This window comes from Mustelus asterias, unplaced genomic scaffold (genome assembly GCF_964213995.1).
Source record: "Mustelus asterias unplaced genomic scaffold, sMusAst1.hap1.1 HAP1_SCAFFOLD_3147, whole genome shotgun sequence".
In the NCBI taxonomy this organism is placed as follows: domain Eukaryota; kingdom Metazoa; phylum Chordata; class Chondrichthyes; order Carcharhiniformes; family Triakidae; genus Mustelus; species Mustelus asterias.
The window spans coordinates 18,382-38,875 of NW_027593092.1; the positions used below are offsets into that span (position 1 = coordinate 18,382).

The window sequence follows — 20,494 nt, forward strand, 5'->3', positions numbered from 1 at the left end:
TCAGTGTGTGTGTACATGTCAGTGTGTGTGTGCACATGTCAGTGTGTGTGTGCACATGTCAGTGTGTGTGCACATGTCAGTGTGTGTGTACATGTCAGTGTGTGTGTGTACACATGTCAGTGTGTGTGCGCACATGTCAGTGTGTGTGCGCACATGTCAGTGTGTGTGCGCACATGTCAGTGTGTGTGCGCACATGTCAGTGTGTGTGCGCACATGTCAGTGTGTGTGCGCACATGTCAGTGTGTGTGCGCACATGTCAGTGTGTGTGCGCACATGTCAGTGTGTGTGCGCACATGTCAGTGTGTGTGCGCACATGTCAGTGTGTGTGCGCACATGTCAGTGTGTGTGTGTGCACATGTCAGTGTGTGTGAGCGCACATGTCAGTGTGTGAGCGCACATGTCAGTGTGTGTGCGCACATGTCAGTGTGTGTGCACATGTCAGTGTGTGTGTGTACATGTCAGTGTGTGTGCACATGTCAGTGTGTGTGTACATGTCAGTGTGTGTGTGTACATGTCAGTGTGTGTGCGCACATGTCAGTGTGTGTACATGTCAGTGTGTGTGTACATGTCAGTGTGTGTGTACATGTCAGTGTGTGTGTGTACATGTCAGTGTGTGTGTGCACATGTCAGTGTGTGTGTGCACATGTCAGTGTGTGTGTGCACATGTCAGTGTGTGTGTACATGTCAGTGTGTGTGTACATGTCAGTGTGTGTGTACATGTCAGTGTGTGTGTACATGTCAGTGTGTGTGTGCACATGTCAGTGTGTGTGTGCACATGTCAGTGTGTGTGTGCACATGTCAGTGTGTGTCTACATGTCAGTGTGTGTACATGTCAGTGTATGTGTGTGTACATGTCAGTGTGTGTGTACATGTCAGTGTGTGTGTATGTACATGTCAGAGTGTGTGTGCACATGTCAGTGTGTGTGTGCACATGTCAGTGTGTGTGTGTGCACATGTCAGTGTGTGTGTGCACATGTCAGTGTGTGTGTGCACATGTCAGTGTGTGTGTGCACATGTCAGTGTGTGTGTGCACATGTCAGTGTGTGTGTGCACATGTCAGTGTGTGTGTGCACATGTCAGTGTGTGTCTACATGTCAGTGTGTGTCTACATGTCAGTGTGTGTGTACATGTCAGTGTGTGTGTACATGTCAGTGTGTGTGTACATGTCAGTGTGTGTGCACATGTCAGTGTGTGTGCACATGTCAGTGTGTGTGCACATGTCAGTGTGTGTGCACATGTCAGTGTGTGTGCACATGTCAGTGTGTGTGCACATGTCAGTGTGTGTGTGTACATGTCAGTGTGTGTGTGTACATGTCAGTGTGTGTGTGTACATGTCAGTGTGTGTGTGTACATGTCAGTGTGTGTGTGTACATGTCAGTGTGTGTGTGTACATGTCTGTGTGTGTACATGTCTGTGTGTGTAAATGTCTGTGTGTGTACATGTCTGTGTGTGTACATGTCAGTGTGTGTACATGTCAGTGTGTGTGCGTGTACATGTCAGTGTGTGTGTGTGTGCACATGTCAGTGTGTGTGTGTGTACATGTCTGTGTATGTGTGTGTACATGTCTGTGTATGTGTGTCTACATGTCTGTGTATGTGTGTGTGAACATGTCAGTGTGTTGGTGTGTGTGTACATGTCAGTGTGTGTGTACATGTCAGTGTGTGTACATGTCAGTGTGTGTACATGTCAGTGTGTGTGTACATGTCAGTGTGTGTGTACATGTCAGTGTGTGTGTGCACATGTCAGTGTGTGTGTGCACATGTCAGTGTGTGTGTGCACATGTCAGTGTGTGTGTACATGTCAGTGTGTGTGTACATGTCAGTGTGTGTGTGTACACATGTCAGTGTGTGTGCGCACATGTCAGTGTGTGTGCGCACATGTCAGTGTGTGTGCGCACATGTCAGTGTGTGTGCGCACATGTCAGTGTGTGTGCGCACATGTCAGTGTGTGTGTGTGCACATGTCAGTGTGTGTGCGCACATGTCAGTGTGTGTGAGCGCACATGTCAGTGTGTGAGCGCACATGTCAGTGTGTGAGCGCACATGTCAGTGTGTGTGCGCACATGTCAGTGTGTGTGCACATGTCAGTGTGTGTGTGTACATGTCAGTGTGTGTGTACATGTCAGTGTGTGTGTACATGTCAGTGTGTGTGTGTACATGTCAGTGTGTGTGTGCACATGTCAGTGTGTGTGTGCACATGTCAGTGTGTGTGTGCACATGTCAGTGTGTGTGTGTACATGTCAGTGTGTGTGTGTACATGTCAGTGTGTGTGTGTACATGTCAGTGTGTGTGTGTACATGTCAGTGTGTGTGTGTACATGTCTGTGTGTGTACATGTCTGTGTGTGTAAATGTCTGTGTGTGTACATGTCTGTGTGTGTACATGTCAGTGTGTGTACATGTCAGTGTGTGTGCGTGTACATGTCAGTGTGTGTGTGTGTGCACATGTCAGTGTGTGTGTGTGTACATGTCTGTGTATGTGTGTGTACATGTCTGTGTATGTGTGTCTACATGTCTGTGTATGTGTGTGTGAACATGTCAGTGTGTTGGTGTGTGTGTACATGTCAGTGTGTGTGTACATGTCAGTGTGTGTGTACATGTCAGTGTGTGTACATGTCAGTGTGTGTACATGTCAGTGTGTGTACATGTCAGTGTGTGTGTACATGTCAGTGTGTGTACATGTCAGTGTGTGTACATGTCAGTGTGTGTGTACATGTCAGTGTGTGTGTGCACATGTCAGTGTGTGTGTACATGTCAGTGTGTGTGTACATGTCAGTGTGTGTGTGTACACATGTCAGTGTGTGTGCGCACATGTCAGTGTGTGTGCGCACATGTCAGTGTGTGTGCGCACATGTCAGTGTGTGTGCGCACATGTCAGTGTGTGTGCGCACATGTCAGTGTGTGTGCGCACATGTCAGTGTGTGTGCGCACATGTCAGTGTGTGTGTGTGCACATGTCAGTGTGTGTGCGCACATGTCAGTGTGTGTGAGCGCACATGTCAGTGTGTGAGCGCACATGTCAGTGTGTGTGCGCACATGTCAGTGTGTGTGCACATGTCAGTGTGTGTGTGTACATGTCAGTGTGTGTGTACATGTCAGTGTGTGTGCGCATGTCAGTGTGTGTACATGTCAGTGTGTGTGTACATGTCAGTGTGTGTGTACATGTCAGTGTGTGTGTACATGTCAGTGTGTGTGTGTACATGTCAGTGTGTGTGTGCACATGTCAGTGTGTGTGTGCACATGTCAGTGTGTGTGTGCACATGTCAGTGTGTGTGTACATGTCAGTGTGTGTGTACATGTCAGTGTGTGTGTACATGTCAGTGTGTGTGTACATGTCAGTGTGTGTGTACATGTCAGTGTGTGTGTGCACATGTCAGTGTGTGTGTGCACATGTCAGTGTGTGTGTGCACAAGTCAGTGTGTGTGTACATGTCAGTGTGTGTGTACATGTCAGTGTGTGTGTACATGTCAGTGTGTGTGTACATGTCAGTGTGTGTGTGCACATGTCAGTGTGTGTGTGCACATGTCAGTGTGTGTGTGCACATGTCAGTGTGTGTGTGCACATGTCAGTGTGTGTGTGCACATGTCAGTGTGTGTCTACATGTCAGTGTGTGTACATGTCAGTGTATGTGTGTGTACATGTCAGTGTGTGTGTACATGTCAGTGTGTGTGTATGTACATGTCAGAGTGTGTGTGCACATGTCAGTGTGTGTGTGCACATGTCAGTGTGTGTGTGTGCACATGTCAGTGTGTGTGTGCACATGTCAGTGTGTGTGTGCACATGTCAGTGTGTGTGTGCACATGTCAGTGTGTGTCTACATGTCAGTGTGTGTCTACATGTCAGTGTGTGTGCACATGTCAGTGTGTGTGTACATGTCAGTGTGTGTGTACATGTCAGTGTGTGTGTACATGTCAGTGTGTGTGTACATGTCAGTGTGTGTGTATGTACATGTCAGAGTGTGTGTGCACATGTCAGTGTGTGTGTGCACATGTCAGTGTGTGTGTGTGCACATGTCAGTGTGTGTGTGCACATGTCAGTGTGTGTGTGCACATGTCAGTGTGTGTGTGCACATGTCAGTGTGTGTCTACATGTCAGTGTGTGTCTACATGTCAGTGTGTGTGCACATGTCAGTGTGTGTGTACATGTCAGTGTGTGTGTACATGTCAGTGTGTGTGTACATGTCAGTGTGTGTCTACATGTCAGTGTGTGTACATGTTAGTGTGTGTACATGTCAGTGTGTGTGTACATGTCAGTGTGTGTCTACATGTCAGTGTGTGTGTACATGTCAGTGTGTGTGCACATGTCAGTGTGTGTGCACATGTCAGTGTGTGTGCACATGTCAGTGTGTGTGCACATGTCAGTGTGTGTGTGTACATGTCAGTGTGTGTGTGTACATGTCAGTGTGTGTGTACATGTCAGTGTGTGTGTACATGTCAGTGTGTGTGCACATGTCAGTGTGTGTGTGCACATGTCAGTGTGTGTGCGCACATGTCAGTGTGTGTGCGCACATGTCAGTGTGTGTGCGTACATGTCAGTGTGTGTACATGTCAGTGTGTGTACATGTCAGTGTGTGTGTACATGTCAGTGTGTGTGTACATGTCAGTGTGTGTGTACATGTCAGTGTGTGTACATGTTAGTGTGTGTACATGTCAGTGTGTGTGTACATGTCAGTGTGTGTGTACATGTCAGTGTGTGTGTGTACATGGCAGTGTGTGTGCACATGTCAGTGTGTGTGTACATGTCAGTGTGTGTGTATACATGTCTGTGTGTGTGCACATGTCAGTGTGTGTGTGTGCACATGTCAGTGTGTGCGTGTGTGCACATGTCAGTGTGTGTGTCCACATGTCAGTGTGTGTGTGTCCACATGTCAGTGTGTGTCCACATGTCAGTGTGTGTGTGCACATGTCAGTGTGTGCGTGTGTGCACATGTCAGTGTGTGTGTCCACATGTCAGTGTGTGTGTGTCCACATGTCAGTGTGTGTGCACATGTCAGTGTGTGTGTCCACATGTCAGTGTGTGTGCGCACATGTCAGTGTGTGTGTACATGTCAGTGTGTGTGCACATGTCAGTGTGTGTGCGCACATGTCAGTGTGTGTGCGCACATGTCAGTGTGCGTGCGCACATGTCAGTGTGCGTGTGTACATGTCAGTGTGTGTACATGTCAGTGTGTGTACATGTCAGTGCGTGTGTACATGTCAGTGTGTGTGTGTACATGTCAGTGTGTGTGTACATGTCAGTGTGTGTGTATACATGTCTGTGTGTGTGCACATGTCAGTGTGTGTGTGTGTGCACATGTCAGTGTGTGTGTGCACATGTCAGTGTGTGTGTGCACATGTCAGTGTGTGCGTGTGTGCACATGTCAGTGTGTGCGTGTGTGCACATGTCAGTGTGTGCGTGTGTGCACATGTCAGTGTGTGTGTGTGCACATGTCAGTGTGTGTCCACATGTCAGTGTGTGTGTGCACGTCAGTGTGTGTGTGCACATGTCAGTGTGTGTGCGCACGTCAGTGTGTGTGCACATGTCTGTGTGTGTGCACATGTCTGTGTGTGTGTGCACATGTCTGTGTGTGTGTGCACATGTCTGTGTGTGTGTGCACATGTCAGTGTGTGTGTGCACATGTCAGTGTGTGTGTGCACATGTCTGTGTGTGTGTGTGCACATGTCAGTGTGTGTGTGCACGTGTCAGTGTGTGTGTGCACGTGTCAGTGTGTGTGTACATGTCAGTGTGTGTGTGCACATGTCAGTGTGTGTGCACATGTCTGTGTGTGTGCACATGTCTGTGTGTGTGCACATGTCAGTGTGTGTGTGCACATGTCAGTGTGTGTGTGCACATGTCAGTGTGTGTGTGCACATGTCAGTGTGTGTGTGCACATGTCAGTGTGTGTGTGCACATGTCAGTGTGTGTGTGCACATGTCAGTGTGTGTGTGCACATGTCAGTGTGTGTGTGCACATGTCAGTGTGTGTGTGCACATGTCAGTGTGTGTGTGCACATGTCAGTGTGTGTGTGTACATGTCTGTGTATGTGTGTGTACATGTCAGTGTGTGTGTACATGTCAGTGTGTGTGTATGTACATGTCAGAGTGTGTGTGTACATGTCAGTGTGTGTGTGCACATGTGTGTGTGTGCACATGTGTGTGTGCACATGTCAGTGTGTGTGTGCACATGTCTGTGTGTGTGCACATGTCAGTGTGTGTGTGCACATGTCAGTGTGTGTGTGTACATGTCTGTGTATGTGTGTGTACATGTCAGTGTGTGTGTACATGTCAGTGTGTGTGTACATGTCAGTGTGTGTGTACATGTCAGTGTGTGTGTGCACATGTCAGTGTGTGTGTGCACATGTCAGTGTGTGTGTGCACATGTCAGTGTGTGTGTGCACATGTCAGTGTGTGTGTGCACATGTCAGTGTGTGTGTGTACATGTCTGTGTGTGTATGTACATGTCTGTGTGTGTATGTACATGTCTGTGTGTGTATGTACATGTCTGTGTATGTGTGTGTACATGTCTGTGTATGTGTGTGTACATGCCTGTGTATGTGTGTGTACATGTCAGTGTGTGTGTGCACATGTCAGTGTGTGTGTGTATGTACATGTCAGTGTGTGTGTGCACATGTCTGTGTGTGTGTGTATGTACATGTCTGTGTATGTGTGTGTACATGTCAGTGTGTGTACATGTCAGTGTGTGTGTGTATGTACATGTCAGTGTGTGTGTGCACATGTCAGTGTGTGTGTATGTACATGTCAGTGTGTGTGTGCACGTCAGTGTGTGTGTGTATGTACATGTCTGTGTATGTGTGTGTACATGTCAGTGTGTGTGTACATGTCAGTGTGTGTGTGTATGTACATGTCAGTGTGTGTGTGCACATGTCAGTGTGTGTGCACATGCCAGTGTGTGTGTGTACATGTCAGTGTGTGTGTATGTACATGTCAGTGTGTGTGTGTGTACATGTCAGTGTGAGTGTGCACATTGTGTGTGTGTGTGTACATGTCAGTGTGTGTGTGTGTGTACATGTCAGTGTGAGTGTGCACATCAGTGTGTGTGTGTGTGTACATGTCAGTGTGTGTGTGTATACATGCCAGTGTGTGTGTGTACATGTCAGTGTGTGTGTGTGTATGTACATGTCTGTGTATGTGTGTGTACATGTCAGTGTGTGTGTACATGTCAGTGTGAGTGTACATGTCAGTGTGAGTGTACATGTCAGTGTGAGTGTACATGTCAGTGTGAGTGTGCACATCAGTGTGTGTGTACATGTCAGTGTGTGTGTGTATACATGTCAGTGCGTGTATACATGTCAGTGTGTGTGCACATGTCACCATGCGTATGTGTGTATGTGCTATTTTAAAACAGTTACAGGTGGACACGGTGTTTTGGGGTTTTGAACATACTATCCACTGGAGCCCAGAGCTGTAGGTATCAGCCCCGCTGATGTGGGGGTACGCTGTACCTGTCCCGGGGGTACGCTGTGCCTGTCCCGGGGGTATGCTGTACCTGTCCCGGGGGTATGCTGTACCTGTCCCGGGGGTACGCTGTACCTGTCCCGGGGGTATGCTGTACCTGTCCCGGGGGTATGCTGTACCTGTCCCGGGGGTATGCTGTACCTGTCCCGGGGGTACGCTGTACCTGTCCCGGGGGTATGCTGTACCTGTCCCGGGGGTACGCTGTACCTGTCCCGGGGGTACGCTGTACCTGTCCCGGGGGTATGCTGTGCCTGTCCCGGGGGTATGCTGTACCTGTCCCGGGGGTACGCTGTACCTGTCCCGGGGGTATGCTGTACCTGTCCCGGGGGTACGCTGTACCTGTCCCGGGGGTACGCTGTACCTGTCCCGGGGGTACGCTGTGCCTGTCCCGGGGGTACGCTGTACCTGTCCCGGGGGTACGCTGTACCTGTCCCGGGGGTACGCTGTACCTGTCCCGGGGGTACGCTGTGCCTGTCCCGGGGGTACGCTGTACCTGTCGCAGGAAACCAGCCTGATGCTGGTGCTGTGTGAGATCCTGGGCTGGTTTGGATGAGCTGAGGGGTTTGGAGAGGAATTTCCCCGAGGGATTTTTCCATGAGTTGTAACCCCCCCCCCAGAGGGTTTGATGTTTTAGGCTGGGGGAGGGAGTGTTTGAGTTACTAAAGTGTAGAATGAAGCTATCCCAGGTGGGGCAGGCAGGGGCAACGGAGCAGTGTTTACTCGGCTAACCGAGTTAATGAATAGTCCATCAAAAAGATGGCAATTCGGCCAATTGTGTAACATCGTCTAAATAGATTCTCCCCCTTCACCCCCTGTAAATAGATTCTCCCCCTTCACCCCCTGTAAATAGATTCTCCCCCTTCACCCCCTGTAAATAGATTCTCCCCCTTCACCCCCTGTAAATAGATTCTCCCCGTTCACCCCCTGTAAATAGATTCTCCCCCTTCACCCCCTGTAAATAGATTCTCCCCCTTCACTCCCTGTAAATAGATTCTCCCCCTTCACCCCCTGTAAATAGATTCTCCCCCTTCACCCCCTGTAAATAGATTCTCCCCCTTCACCCCCTGTAAATAGATTCTCCCCCTTAGAACATAGAACATAGAACATTACAGCGCAGAACAGGCCCTTCGGCCCACGATGTTGCACCGACCAGTTAAAAAAAAAAACTGTGACCCTCCAACCTAAACCAATTTCTTTTCGTCCATGAACCTATCTACGGATCTCTTAAACGCCCCCAAACTAGGCGCATTTACAACTGATGCTGGCAGGGCATTCCAATCCCTCACCACCCTCTGGGTAAAGAACCTACCCCTGACATCGGTTCTATAACTACCCCCCCTCAATTTAAAGCCATGCCCCCTCGTGCTGGATTTCTCCATCAGAGGAAAAAGGCTATCACTATCCACCCTATCTAAACCTCTAATCATCTTATATGTTTCAATAAGATCCCCTCTTAGCCGCCGCCTTTCCAGCGAAAACAATCCCAAATCCCTCAGCCTCTCCTCATAGGATCTCCCCTCCATACCAGGCAACATCCTGGTAAACCTCCTCTGCACCCTCTCCAAAGCCTCCACATCCTTCCTGTAATGTGGGGACCAGAACTGCACACAGTACTCCAAGTGCGGCCTTCACCCCCTGTAAATAGATTCTCCCCCTTCACTCCCTGTAAATACATTCTCCCCCTTCACCCCCTGTAAATAGATTCTCCCCCTTCACCCCCTGTAAATAGATTCTCCCCCTTCACCCCCTGTAAATAGATTCTCCCCCCTTCACCCCCTGTAAATAGATTCTCCCCCTTCACCCCCTGTAAATAGATTCTCCCCCTTCACCCCCTGTAAATAGATTCTCCCCCTTCACCCCCTGTAAATAGATTCTCCCCCTTCACCCCTGTAAATAGATTCTCCCCCTTCACCCCCTGTAAATAGATTCTCCCCCTTCCCCCCCTGTAAATAGATTCTCCCCCTTCACCCCCTGTAAATAGATTCTCCCCCTTCACCCCCTGTAAATAGATTCTCCCCCTTCACCCCCTGTAAATAGATTCTCCCCTTCACCCCTGTAAATAGATTCTCCCCTTCACTCCCTGTAAATACATTCTCCCCCTTCACCCTGTAAATACATTCTCCCCCTTCACCCCTGTAAATAGATTCTCCCCCTTCACCCCCTGTAAATAGATTCTCCCCCTTCACCCCCTGTAAATAGATTCTCCCCTTCACCCCCTGTAAATAGATTCTCCCCCTTCACCCCCTGTAAATAGATTCTCCCCCTTCACCCCCTGTAAATAGATTCTCCCCCTTCACCCCCTGTAAATAGATTCTCCCCCTTCACCCCCTGTAAATAGATTCTCCCCCTTCACCCCCTGTAAATAGATTCTCCCCCTTCACCCCCTGTAAATAGATTCTCCCCCTTCACCCCCTGTAAATAGATTCTCCCCCTTCCCCCCCTGTAAATAGATTCTCCCCCTTCACCCCCTGTAAATAGATTTCCCCCTTCACCCCCTGTAAATAGATTCTCCCCCTTCACCCCCTGTAAACAGATTCTCCCCGTGAGCCCCCGGGATGTTTGTCCTCCAGCACCGCTGTGTTCTCCTCACTCGCTGCGATCACCTCTCCCCCTTTTTCTGCCGTTCCTGTTTTCCTGTGCCCCTTGTATCCGGGAATATTTAAATCCCCGCTTCTTTGAACCAGGCCTCTGTAGATTGTGTTACTGCCGAGACCCCCCAATTACCTTCAGCTGGCGTCTGCCCCCTCCCCCCCCTCGCGTCTCACCCCTCCCCTCGCGTCTCACCCCGCGTCTCCCCCCTCCCCCCGCGTCTCCCCCTCCCCCCGCGTCTCCCCCCTCCCCCCCGCGTCTCCCCCCTCCCCCCGCGTCTCCCCCCTCCCCCCGCGTCTCCCCCCTCCCCCGCGTCTCCCCCTCCCCCGCGTCTCCCCCCTCCCCCCGCGTCTCCCCCCTCCCCCCGCGTCTCCCCCCTCCCCCCGCGTCTCCCCCCTCCCACCGCGTCTCCCCCCTCCCCCCGCGTCTCCCCCCTCCCCCCGCGTCTCCCCCCTCCCCCCGCGTCTCCCCCCGCGTCCACCCCATCCCCCCGCGTCTCCCCCCTCCCCCCGCGTCTCCCCCCTCCCCCCGCGTCTCCCCCCTCCCCCCGCGTCTCCCCCTCCCCCGCGTCTCCCCCCTCCCCCCGCGTCTCCCCCCTCCCCCCGCGTCTCCCCCCTCCCCCCGCGTCTCCCCCCTCCCCCCGCGTCTCCCCCCTCCCCCCGCGTCTCCCCCCTCCCCCGCGTCTCCCCCTCCCCCCGCGTCTCCCCCCCTCCCCCCGCGTCTCCCCCCTCCCCCCGCGTCTCCCCCCTCCCCCGCCGTCTCCCCCCCTCCCCCCGGGTCTCCCCCCTCCCCCCGCGTCTCCCCCCTCCCCCCGCGTCTCCCCCCCTCCCCCCGCGTCTCCCCCCGCGTCTACCCCCTCCCCCCGCGTCTCCCCCCTCCCCCCGCGTCTCCCCCCCTCCCCCCGCCGTCTCCCCCCTCCCCCCGCGTCTCCCCCCTCCCCCCGCGTCTCCCCCCTCCCCCCGCGTCTCCCCCCTCCCCCGCGTCTCCCCCCTCCCCCCGCGTCTCCCCCCTCCCCCGCGTCTCCCCCCTCCCCCCGCGTCTCCCCCCCGCGTCTCCCCCCCCGCGTCTCCCCTCCCCGCGTCTCCCCCCCCCCCACGTCTCCCCCCCCACGTCTCCCCCCCGCGTCTCCCCCCCCGCGTCTCCCCTCCCCGCGTCTCCCCCCCCCGCGTCTCCCCCCCCGCGCCTCCCCTCCCCGCGTCTCCCCCCCCTCGCGTCTCCCCCCCCACGTCTCCCGCCCCCCGCGTCCCCGTCCCCCCCGCGTCTCCCCCCTCCCCCCGCGTCCCCGTCCCCCCCGCGTGTCTCCCCCCCCCCCCCCCCCGTGATTCACCAAGCGGATATCCCACACTCTGCGCCTCCGCGCACATCGACAGGGACCCTGATTTTTGACATTTATTACATTCACTTTCCCGCTCGAGCCTCCTCACCGTTTCTCACAGTCTCCGCCTTGTTTTCCTCTCTCAACGTTACCTCCCGGCTCCCGCACCCTCAGCTCGGTTTGTGTCGGGAAAGGGGGATAACTCGCTGATGGGCGTGAGAGGCTGCTCAGGGTCCACCAGACACCAGACATGTGGCTCTGTCTGCAAGAGTCCAGCTGTGCGGCCGGTGGGGTCCACGCTCGCGCAGACAGTGGCAGTAGCAAACTGGGCGGCAGGTCCGTGAGCCTTGGAAACGCTTTGCTCTCATCTTCTCAACGTGTCTCCTCAGTGGCTGGAAATGCGACCCAATCGACAGGAATGCCCCGTCTGCAAAGCTGGCATCAGTCAAGAGAAGGTCATCCCCCTGTATGGGCGAGGCAGCAGCAGTCAGCAAGATCCCAGGTAAGTGCCCGCTGCCCTGTCTGCCTCTGCGGCACAGCTGGGGGGGGGGAGGGGTGGCAGGATGGGCTGTGGGGAATGACTGAAGGTGGCAGGGAGGAAAAGCCCGAGCGGGGCCAGGACCGTTGCCGCGTAGGGTGGTGTCAGTCCAGCCGCGGTGAGTGGGCTACGCGGCCTTTGAGTCTGAAGGCCCTGAGCTGAAGGCATTTGCAGTGAGCATGAGATTCAGCCGAGCATTCAGAAAAGGGTGGGAGCAGGATGCAGATATAACATTCGAGAATCTGGGATTGTTCTCCTGAGAACGCAAAGTGGGGGCGGGATTTAATCGAGGGATTGAAAATCATGAAGGGTTTTGAGAGAGGGGAAATTGTTTCCACTGGGGGGAGGGAGGGGGGTATCAGGAGGATTGAGTGGGATTGGGAGGACAGGGGCGGTAACAAGATTTATTTATCCCAGGGAGTTGTTGTGATCTGGAAGGCACTGCCCCAAAGGCTGCTGGAAGGTTTAATAGTAACCTTCCACATTCAATGAGATAAATACTGGAGGGGATGGGGTGCAGGGGAGAACAAGGGCACTTGGACTACTTAATTCGTCCTTCCTAAGAGCCAGCATAGGCACAGTGGGCCGAATGGCCTCCCTCTGTGCTGTATAAAACTGGTGAGAAAATGAGAATGTTGCTGGGTGAAGGAGGGACAGAGATAGAATCCTACAGTACAGAAAGAGGCCATTCGGCCCATCGAGTCTGCACCGACCACAATCCCACCCAGGCCCTATCCACGTATCCCTACATATTTACCCACTCACCCCTCTATCCTATGATCCTGGGACACTAAGGGGCAATTTAGAATGACCAATCAACCTACCCCACACATCTTTGGACTGTGGGAGGAAACCGGAGCACCCGGAGGAAACCCACGCAGACACGGGGAGAATGTGCAAACTCCACACAGACAGCGACCCGAGCCGGGAATCGAACCCGGGTCCCTGGAGCTGTGAAGCAGCAGTGCTAACCACTGTGCTACCGAGGGATTTCCACGGGGAGGAACTGGGATTGTCTCGTGATTGAAGGTGAGACAGTGAAGGAATTTCTCCAGTGTGTCTCAGGGTAAGAGTACAGCTACTGTAGTGTAGTGATAGTAATTCTCTCCCTCGTGGGGGAGTACAGGTATCTCACTGCACTCTGCAGCAGAGGTTGGAGAATAATGCTACTTCTCATGTTATTGGCTATCAGTCTGTAACATTAATAACACCTGGATTCTCTGTTTAAAACAATATTATACCTGCCCAAAACTCTCAATGTTGCGATTGAATTCTCATCAAAAGTGAATTACACGTACGGTGCTGTAAGAAACTTTTATATAATTTCCAACGTTTCTTGTAGTCTTTCATGTAGTCTTCTGTCTTCAAACTCAAAGCCCATCTCCGTGTACACGTTACAGTGGAATCCATCTCCGTGTACACGCGAGTGGAATCCATCTCCTTGTACACGCGATTGAACTCCATCTCCGTACACGCGAGTGGACCCCATCTCCGTGTACACGCGAGTGGACCCCATCTCCGTGTACACGCGAGTGGACCCCATCTCCGTGTACACGCGAGTGGACCCCATCTCCGTGTACACGCGAGTGGAATCCATCTCCGTGTACACGCGAGTGGACCCCATCTCCGTGTACACGCGAGTGGACCCCATCTCCGTGTACACGCGAGTGGACCCCATCTCCGTGTACACGCGAGTGGACCCCATCTCCGTGTACACGCGAGTGGAATCCATCTCCGTGTACACGCGAGTGGACCCCATCTCCGTGTACACGCGAGTGGACCCCATCTCCGTGTACACGCGAGTGGAATCCATCTCCGTGTACACGCGAGTGGACCCCATCTCCGTGTACACGCGAGTGGAATCCATCTCCGTGTACACGCGAGTGGAATCCATCTCCGTGTACACGCGAGTGGACCCCATCTCCGTGTACACGCGAGTGGAATCCATCTCCGTGTACACGCGAGTGGAATCCATCTCCGTGTACACGCGAGTGGAATCCATCTCCGTGTACACGCGAGTGGACCCCATCTCCGTGTACACGCGAGTGGACCCCATCTCCGTGTACACGCGAGTGGAATCCATCTCCGTGTACACGCGAGTGGAGAGGTACATTGTTAATATCCAGGTTGGACTGATCTAACAGTTGTTACAGAGGCTGCCTGGTGGTTTCGCTCCCTCAGAGAGGGCAGACCCACGTCAGTGTTTGTGAGGTCGGTCTGTCTCAACCTCGAGAGAGAGAGAGAGAGAGAGAGACAGTAACCATCGAGGGGTACGCTCGAGTGTTTGGATTATAATTCATTTCAGATAGTCCAGGCACCAGGTGGGGTGTGTGGGACCTGAGTCTCTGGGAGTCGCTGGAGGGGGGGGGGGGTTAGTTTGCTGTTGGAGATCCAGGGTTTGTGTTCTCCACACTTACCCTTTCCACACGGAGCGGCTGCGACTGAATCTTCTCTTCCTTTGTCACAGGTTGAAGACCCCGCCCAGGCCCCAGGGACAGAGAACAGAGCCAGAGAGTAGAGGGGTAATGGCAGCGCAAGCTCCTGACACACTGTTCTTCTGACTAACTTTATCTAAACCTCGCCCGGTTTGCTGGAAATGGCGAGGCTTTTTGAACACTTGTGTCTGATTAACCATCCCGCGTATCCCTTCCGTCACCCACACCTTAACCCACACCTTAACCCACATCGCGTTCCCACATCGCGTTCCCACATCGAGTTCCCACATCGCGTTCCCACATCGCGTTCCCACATCGAGTTCCCACACCGAGTTCCCACATCGAGTTCCCACATCGAGTTCCCACACCGAGTTCCCACACCGAGTTCCCACACCGAGTTCCCACACCGAGTTCCCACATCGAGTTCCCACATCGCGTTCCCACATCGAGTTCCCACATCGAGTTCCCACACCGAGTTCCCACATCGAGTTCCCACACCGAGTTCCCACACCGAGTTCCCACATCGAGTTCCCACATCGAGTTCCCACACCGAGTTCCCACACCGCGTTCCCACATCGCGTTCCCACATCGCGTTCCCACACCGAGTTCCCACACCGCGTTCCCACATCGAGTTCCCACATCGCGTTCCCACATCGCGTTCCCACATCGAGTTCCCACATCGAGTTCCCACATCGCGTTCCCACATCGAGTTCCCACATCGCGTTCCCACATCGCGTTCCCACATCGAGTTCCCACATCGCGTTCCCACATCGAGTTCCCACATCGAGTTCCCACATCGCGTTCCCACATCGAGTTCCCACATCGAGTTCCCACATCGAGTTCCCACATCGAGTTCCCACATCGAGTTCCCACATCGAGTTCCCACATCGCGTTCCCACATCGAGTTCCCACATCGCGTTCCCACATCGCGTTCCCACATCGAGTTCCCACATCGAGTTCCCACATCGCGTTCCCACATCGAGTTCCCACATCGAGTTCCCACATCGCGTTCCCACATCGAGTTCCCACACCGAGTTCCCACATCGCGTTCCCACATCGAGTTCCCACATCGCGTTCCCACATCGCGTTCCCACACCGAGTTCCCACATCGAGTTCCCACATCGAGTTCCCACATCGCGTTCCCACATCGAGTTCCCACATCGCGTTCCCACATCGCGTTCCCACATCGCGTTCCCACATCGAGTTCCCACTTCGAGTTCCCACTTCGAGTTCCCACATCGAGTTCCCACATCGCGTTCCCACATCGCGTTCCCACATCGAGTTCCCACACCGAGTTCCCACATCGAGTTCCCACATCGCGTTCCCACATCGAGTTCCCACATCGCGTTCCCACATCGCGTTCCCACATCGAGTTCCCACTTCGAGTTCCCACTTCGAGTTCCCACATCGAGTTCCCACATCGCGTTCCCACATCGCGTTCCCACATCGAGTTCCCACTTCGAGTTCCCACATCGAGTTCCCACATCGAGTTCCCACATCGAGTTCCCACTTCGAGTTCCCACATCGAGTTCCCACATCGCGTTCCCACATCGCGTTCCCACATCGAGTTCCCACACCGAGTTCCCACATCGCGTTCCCACATCGCGTTCCCACACCGAGTTCCCACTTCGAGTTCCCACATCGCGTTCCCACATCGCGTTCCCACATCGAGTTCCCACATCGAGTTCCCACATCGCGTTCCCACATCGCGTTCCCACACCGAGTTCCCACACCGAGTTCCCACACCGAGTTCCCACACCGAGTTCCCACATCGCGTTCCCACATCGAGTTCCCACATCGAGTTCCCACACCGAGTTCCCACACCGCGTTCCCACATCGCGTTCCCACATCGCGTTCCCACACCGAGTTCCCACACCGCGTTCCCACATCGAGTTCCCACATCGCGTTCCCACATCGCGTTCCCACATCGAGTTCCCACATCGAGTTCCCACATCGAGTTCCCACATCGCGTTCCCACATCGAGTTCCCACACCGAGTTCCCACATCGAGTTCCCACATCGCGTTCCCACATCGAGTTCCCACATCGCGTTCCCACATCGCGTTCCCACATCGAGTTCCCACATCGCGTTCCCACATCGAGTTCCCACATCGAGTTCCCACATCGCGTTCCCACATCGAGTTCCCACATCGAGTTCCCACATCGAGTTCCCACATCGAGTTCCCACATCGAGTTCCCACATCGAGTTCCCACATCGCGTTCCCACATCGAGTTCCCACATCGCGTTCCCACATCGCGTTCCCACATCGAGTTCCCACTTCGAGTTCCCACTTCGAGTTCCCACATCGAGTTCCCACATCGCGTTCCCACATCGCGTTCCCACATCGAGTTCCCACACCGAGTTCCCACATCGAGTTCCCACATCGCGTTCCCACATCGAGTTCCCACATCGCGTTCCCACATCGCGTTCCCACATCGAGTTCCCACATCGCGTTCCCACATCGCGTTCCCACATCGAGTTCCCACTTCGAGTTCCCACTTCGAGTTCCCACATCGAGTTCCCACATCGCGTTCCCACATCGCGTTCCCACATCGAGTTCCCACTTCGAGTTCCCACATCGAGTTCCCACATCGAGTTCCCACTTCGAGTTCCCACTTCGAGTTCCCACTTCGAGTTCCCACTTCGAGTTCCCACATCGAGTTCCCACATCGAGTTCCCACACCGAGTTCCCACTTCGAGTTCCCACATCGAGTTCCCACATCGCGTTCCCACATCGCGTTCCCACATCGAGTTCCCACACCGAGTTCCCACATCGCGTTCCCACATCGAGTTCCCACATCGAGTTCCCACATCGCGTTCCCACATCGCGTTCCCACATCGAGTTCCCACTTCGAGTTCCCACTTCGAGTTCCCACATCGCGTTCCCACATCGAGTTCCCACACCGAGTTCCCACATCGAGTTCCCACATCGCGTTCCCACATCGAGTTCCCACATCGCGTTCCCACATCGAGTTCCCACATCGCGTTCCCACATCGAGTTCCCACATCGCGTTCCCACATCGAGTTCCCACTTCGAGTTCCCACATCGAGTTCCCACATCGCGTTCCCACATCGCGTTCCCACATCGAGTTCCCACTTCGAGTTCCCACTTCGAGTTCCCACTTCGAGTTCCCACTTCGAGTTCCCACATCGAGTTCCCACATCGAGTTCCCACACCGAGTTCCCACATCGAGTTCCCACACCGAGTTCCCACATCGCGTTCCCACACCGAGTTCCCACATCGCGTTCCCACATCGCGTTCCCACATCGAGTTCCCACATCGCGTTCCCACATCGAGTTCCCACATCGCGTTCCCACATCGAGTTCCCACATCGAGTTCCCACATCGAGTTCCCACATCGCGTTCCCACATCGAGTTCCCACATCGAGTTCCCACATCGAGTTCCCACATCGAGTTCCCACATCGAGTTCCCACATCGAGTTCCCACATCGAGTTCCCACACCGCGTTCCCACACCGCGTTCCCACATCGAGTTCCCACATCGAGTTCCCACATCGCGTTCCCACATCGAGTTCCCACATCGAGTTCCCACATCGAGTTCCCACACCGCGTTCCCACTTCGAGTTCCCACTTCGAGTTCCCACTTCGAGTTCCCACATCGAGTTCCCACTTCGAGTTCCCACATCGAGTTCCCACATCGAGTTCCCACATCGAGTTCCCACATCGCGTTCCCACATCGCGTTCCCACATCGAGTTCCCACATCGCGTTCCCACATCGAGTTCCCACATCGAGTTCCCACATCGAGTTCCCACATCGAGTTCCCACATCGAGTTCCCACATCGCGTTCCCACATCGAGTTCCCACATCGAGTTCCTACTCACCCCCGACTTTCACTCCAGAAAGGTTTGGTTTTAAAATTCTTCTCTTGGTGTTCAAATCATAGAAACATTGGAAACAGGAGCAGGAGGAGGCCATTCGGCCCTTCGAGCCTGCTCCCCATTCATCACCATCATGGCTGATCATCCAACTCAATATCCTGATTCCCCCAGAATCTTCGACCCCATTCCCCCGAGTGCTACATCCAGCCGCCTCTTCAATACATTCAACGTTTTGGCATCAACTACTTCCTGTGGTAATGAATTCCACAGGGTCACCACTCTCTGGGTGAAGAAATGTCTCCTCATCTCCGTCCTAAACAAGCCTCCTTCTGACACTAATAATTAAACTTAACACTTATCGGCCGTTCCTTCACTGTGGCTGGGTCACAATCCTGGAGCTCTCTCCCTAACAGCACTGTGGATGTGCCTACACCTCAGGGACTGCAGTGGGTTCAGGAGGCAGCTCACCCAGCACCTTCTCAAGGGGCAGTTCAGGATGGGGAATAAACACGGGGCCCGACCAGCATCGACTCCAATAAAAGACCCAAAACACAGTGGGTGCTGGAAGTCTGAAAGGGAAAATGCTGAATAAAACTCAGCAGCAGTCTGTGGAGAGAGAAACAGAGTTAACGTTTCCAGCCCAATATACCTCCTCCCACAGCTTCACTCTGCAAACCTCCCCCAGAGACACCCGTCACAGCCAACACCCCCCTCTCCCCCTTCCCCCCCCTCCCCCCTCTCCCCCCTCTCCCCCTCTCCCCCTCTCCCCCCCTCTCCCCCTCTCCCCCTCTCCCCCTCTCCCCCCCTCCCCCCTCTCCCCCCCTCTCCCCCTCTCCTCTCCCCCCTCTTCCTTCCCCCCCTCTCCCCCCCCCCCCCCCCCGTCTCCCCCCCTCTCCCTCTCCCCCTCCCCCCCAACCTGTACCCCCACCAGCCCCACAGGGCGTGTCAGTCACCCCCCCCCCCCCAACCCCCTCACCACCCCCACAGGGTGTGCCAGTCACCCCCCCCCCCCTCACCACCCCCACAGGGCGTGTCAGTCACCCCCCCCCCCCCAACCCCCTCACCACCCCCACAGGGCATGTCAGTCACCCCCCCCCAACCCCCGGGTGCCCTGCTCTCCCTCCTCCCCCCCCCCCCCCCCCAACCCCCTCACCAACCCACAGGGCGTGCCAGTCACCCCCCCCCCCCCCTCACCACCCCCACAGGGTGTGCCAGTCACCCCCCCCCTCACCACCCCCACAGGGTGTGCCAGTCACCCCCCCCCCCCCGCCACCTCCCCCGAGTTGCAGCATGAGCCTCGATCCCACACGGAACCAACTCGCTGCCATATCTCCTCCTTGTGTCTGACAGGGTTTCCACGGATTCGGAGATGCCGGATTCCACATGTCCTTCGGAATCGGAGCTTTTCCGTTTGGATTCTTCACAACCGTCTTCAACTCGAGTGAGAACCGAGAGCGAGCAGGTGAGAGAGAGAGAGAGAGCAGGGGGAGGGTTAACCCAGTGAGAGAGAGAGAGAGAGCAGAGGGAGGGTTAACCCAGTGAGAGAGAGAGAGAGCAGGGGGAGGGTTAACCCAGTGAGAGAGAGAGAGAGAGAGCAGGGGAGGGTTAACCCAGTGAGAGAGAGAGAGAGCAGGGGGAGGGTTAACCCAGTGAGAGAGAGAGAGAGAGAGAGCAGGGGGAGGGTTAACCCAGTGAGAGAGAGAGAGAGAGAGAGCAGGGGGAGGGTTAACCCTATGAGAGAGAGAGAGCAGGGGAGGGTTAACCCTATGAGAGAGAGAGAGAGAGAGCAGGGGGAGGGTTAACCCAGTGAGAGAGAGAGAGAGAGCAGGGGGAGGGTTAACCCAGTGAGAGAGAGAGAGAGAGAGAGCAGGGGGAGGGTTAACCCTATGAGAGAGAGAGAGAGAGAGAGAGAGAGCAGGGGGAGGGTTAACCCTATGAGAGAGAGAGAGCAGGGGGAGGGTTAACCCAGTGAGAGAGAGAGAGAGAGAGCAGGGGGAGGGTTAACCCAGTGTGAGAGAGAGAGAGAGAGAGAGCAGGGGGAGGGTTAACCCAGTGTGTGAGAGAGAGAGAGAGCAGGGGGAGGGTTAACCAGTGTGAGAGAGAGAGAGCAGGGGGAGGGTTAACCCAGTGTGAGAGAGAGAGAGCAGGGGGAGGGTTAACCCAGTGAGAGAGAGAGAGAGAGCAGGGGGAGGGTTAACCCTATGAGAGAGAGAGCAGGGGGAGGGTTAACCCAGTGTGAGAGAGAGAGAGCAGGGGGAGGGTTAACCCTATGAGAGAGAGAGAGAGCAGGGGGAGGGGTTAACCCAGTGTGAGAGAGAGAGAGCAGGGGG

The 20,494-nt window shown here is 54.6% G+C and overlaps 1 protein-coding gene across 1 annotated transcript in view; it reads left to right on the forward strand.

Moving 5' to 3' along the window:
• Positions 1-19,713, forward strand: part of LOC144490319 (E3 ubiquitin-protein ligase RNF5-like) — a 33,600-nt gene extending 13,887 nt beyond the window's left edge. The window contains exons 2-4 of the mRNA XM_078208088.1: positions 11,743-11,855; positions 14,359-14,413; positions 19,515-19,713. Of these exons, the coding sequence (XP_078064214.1) occupies positions 11,752-11,855; positions 14,359-14,413; positions 19,515-19,706 (351 nt within the window). The 5' untranslated portion in view covers positions 11,743-11,751 and the 3' untranslated portion in view covers positions 19,707-19,713. The remainder of the gene's footprint in view (positions 1-11,742; positions 11,856-14,358; positions 14,414-19,514) is intronic.
• The last annotated feature ends 781 nt before the right edge of the window (positions 19,714-20,494 follow it).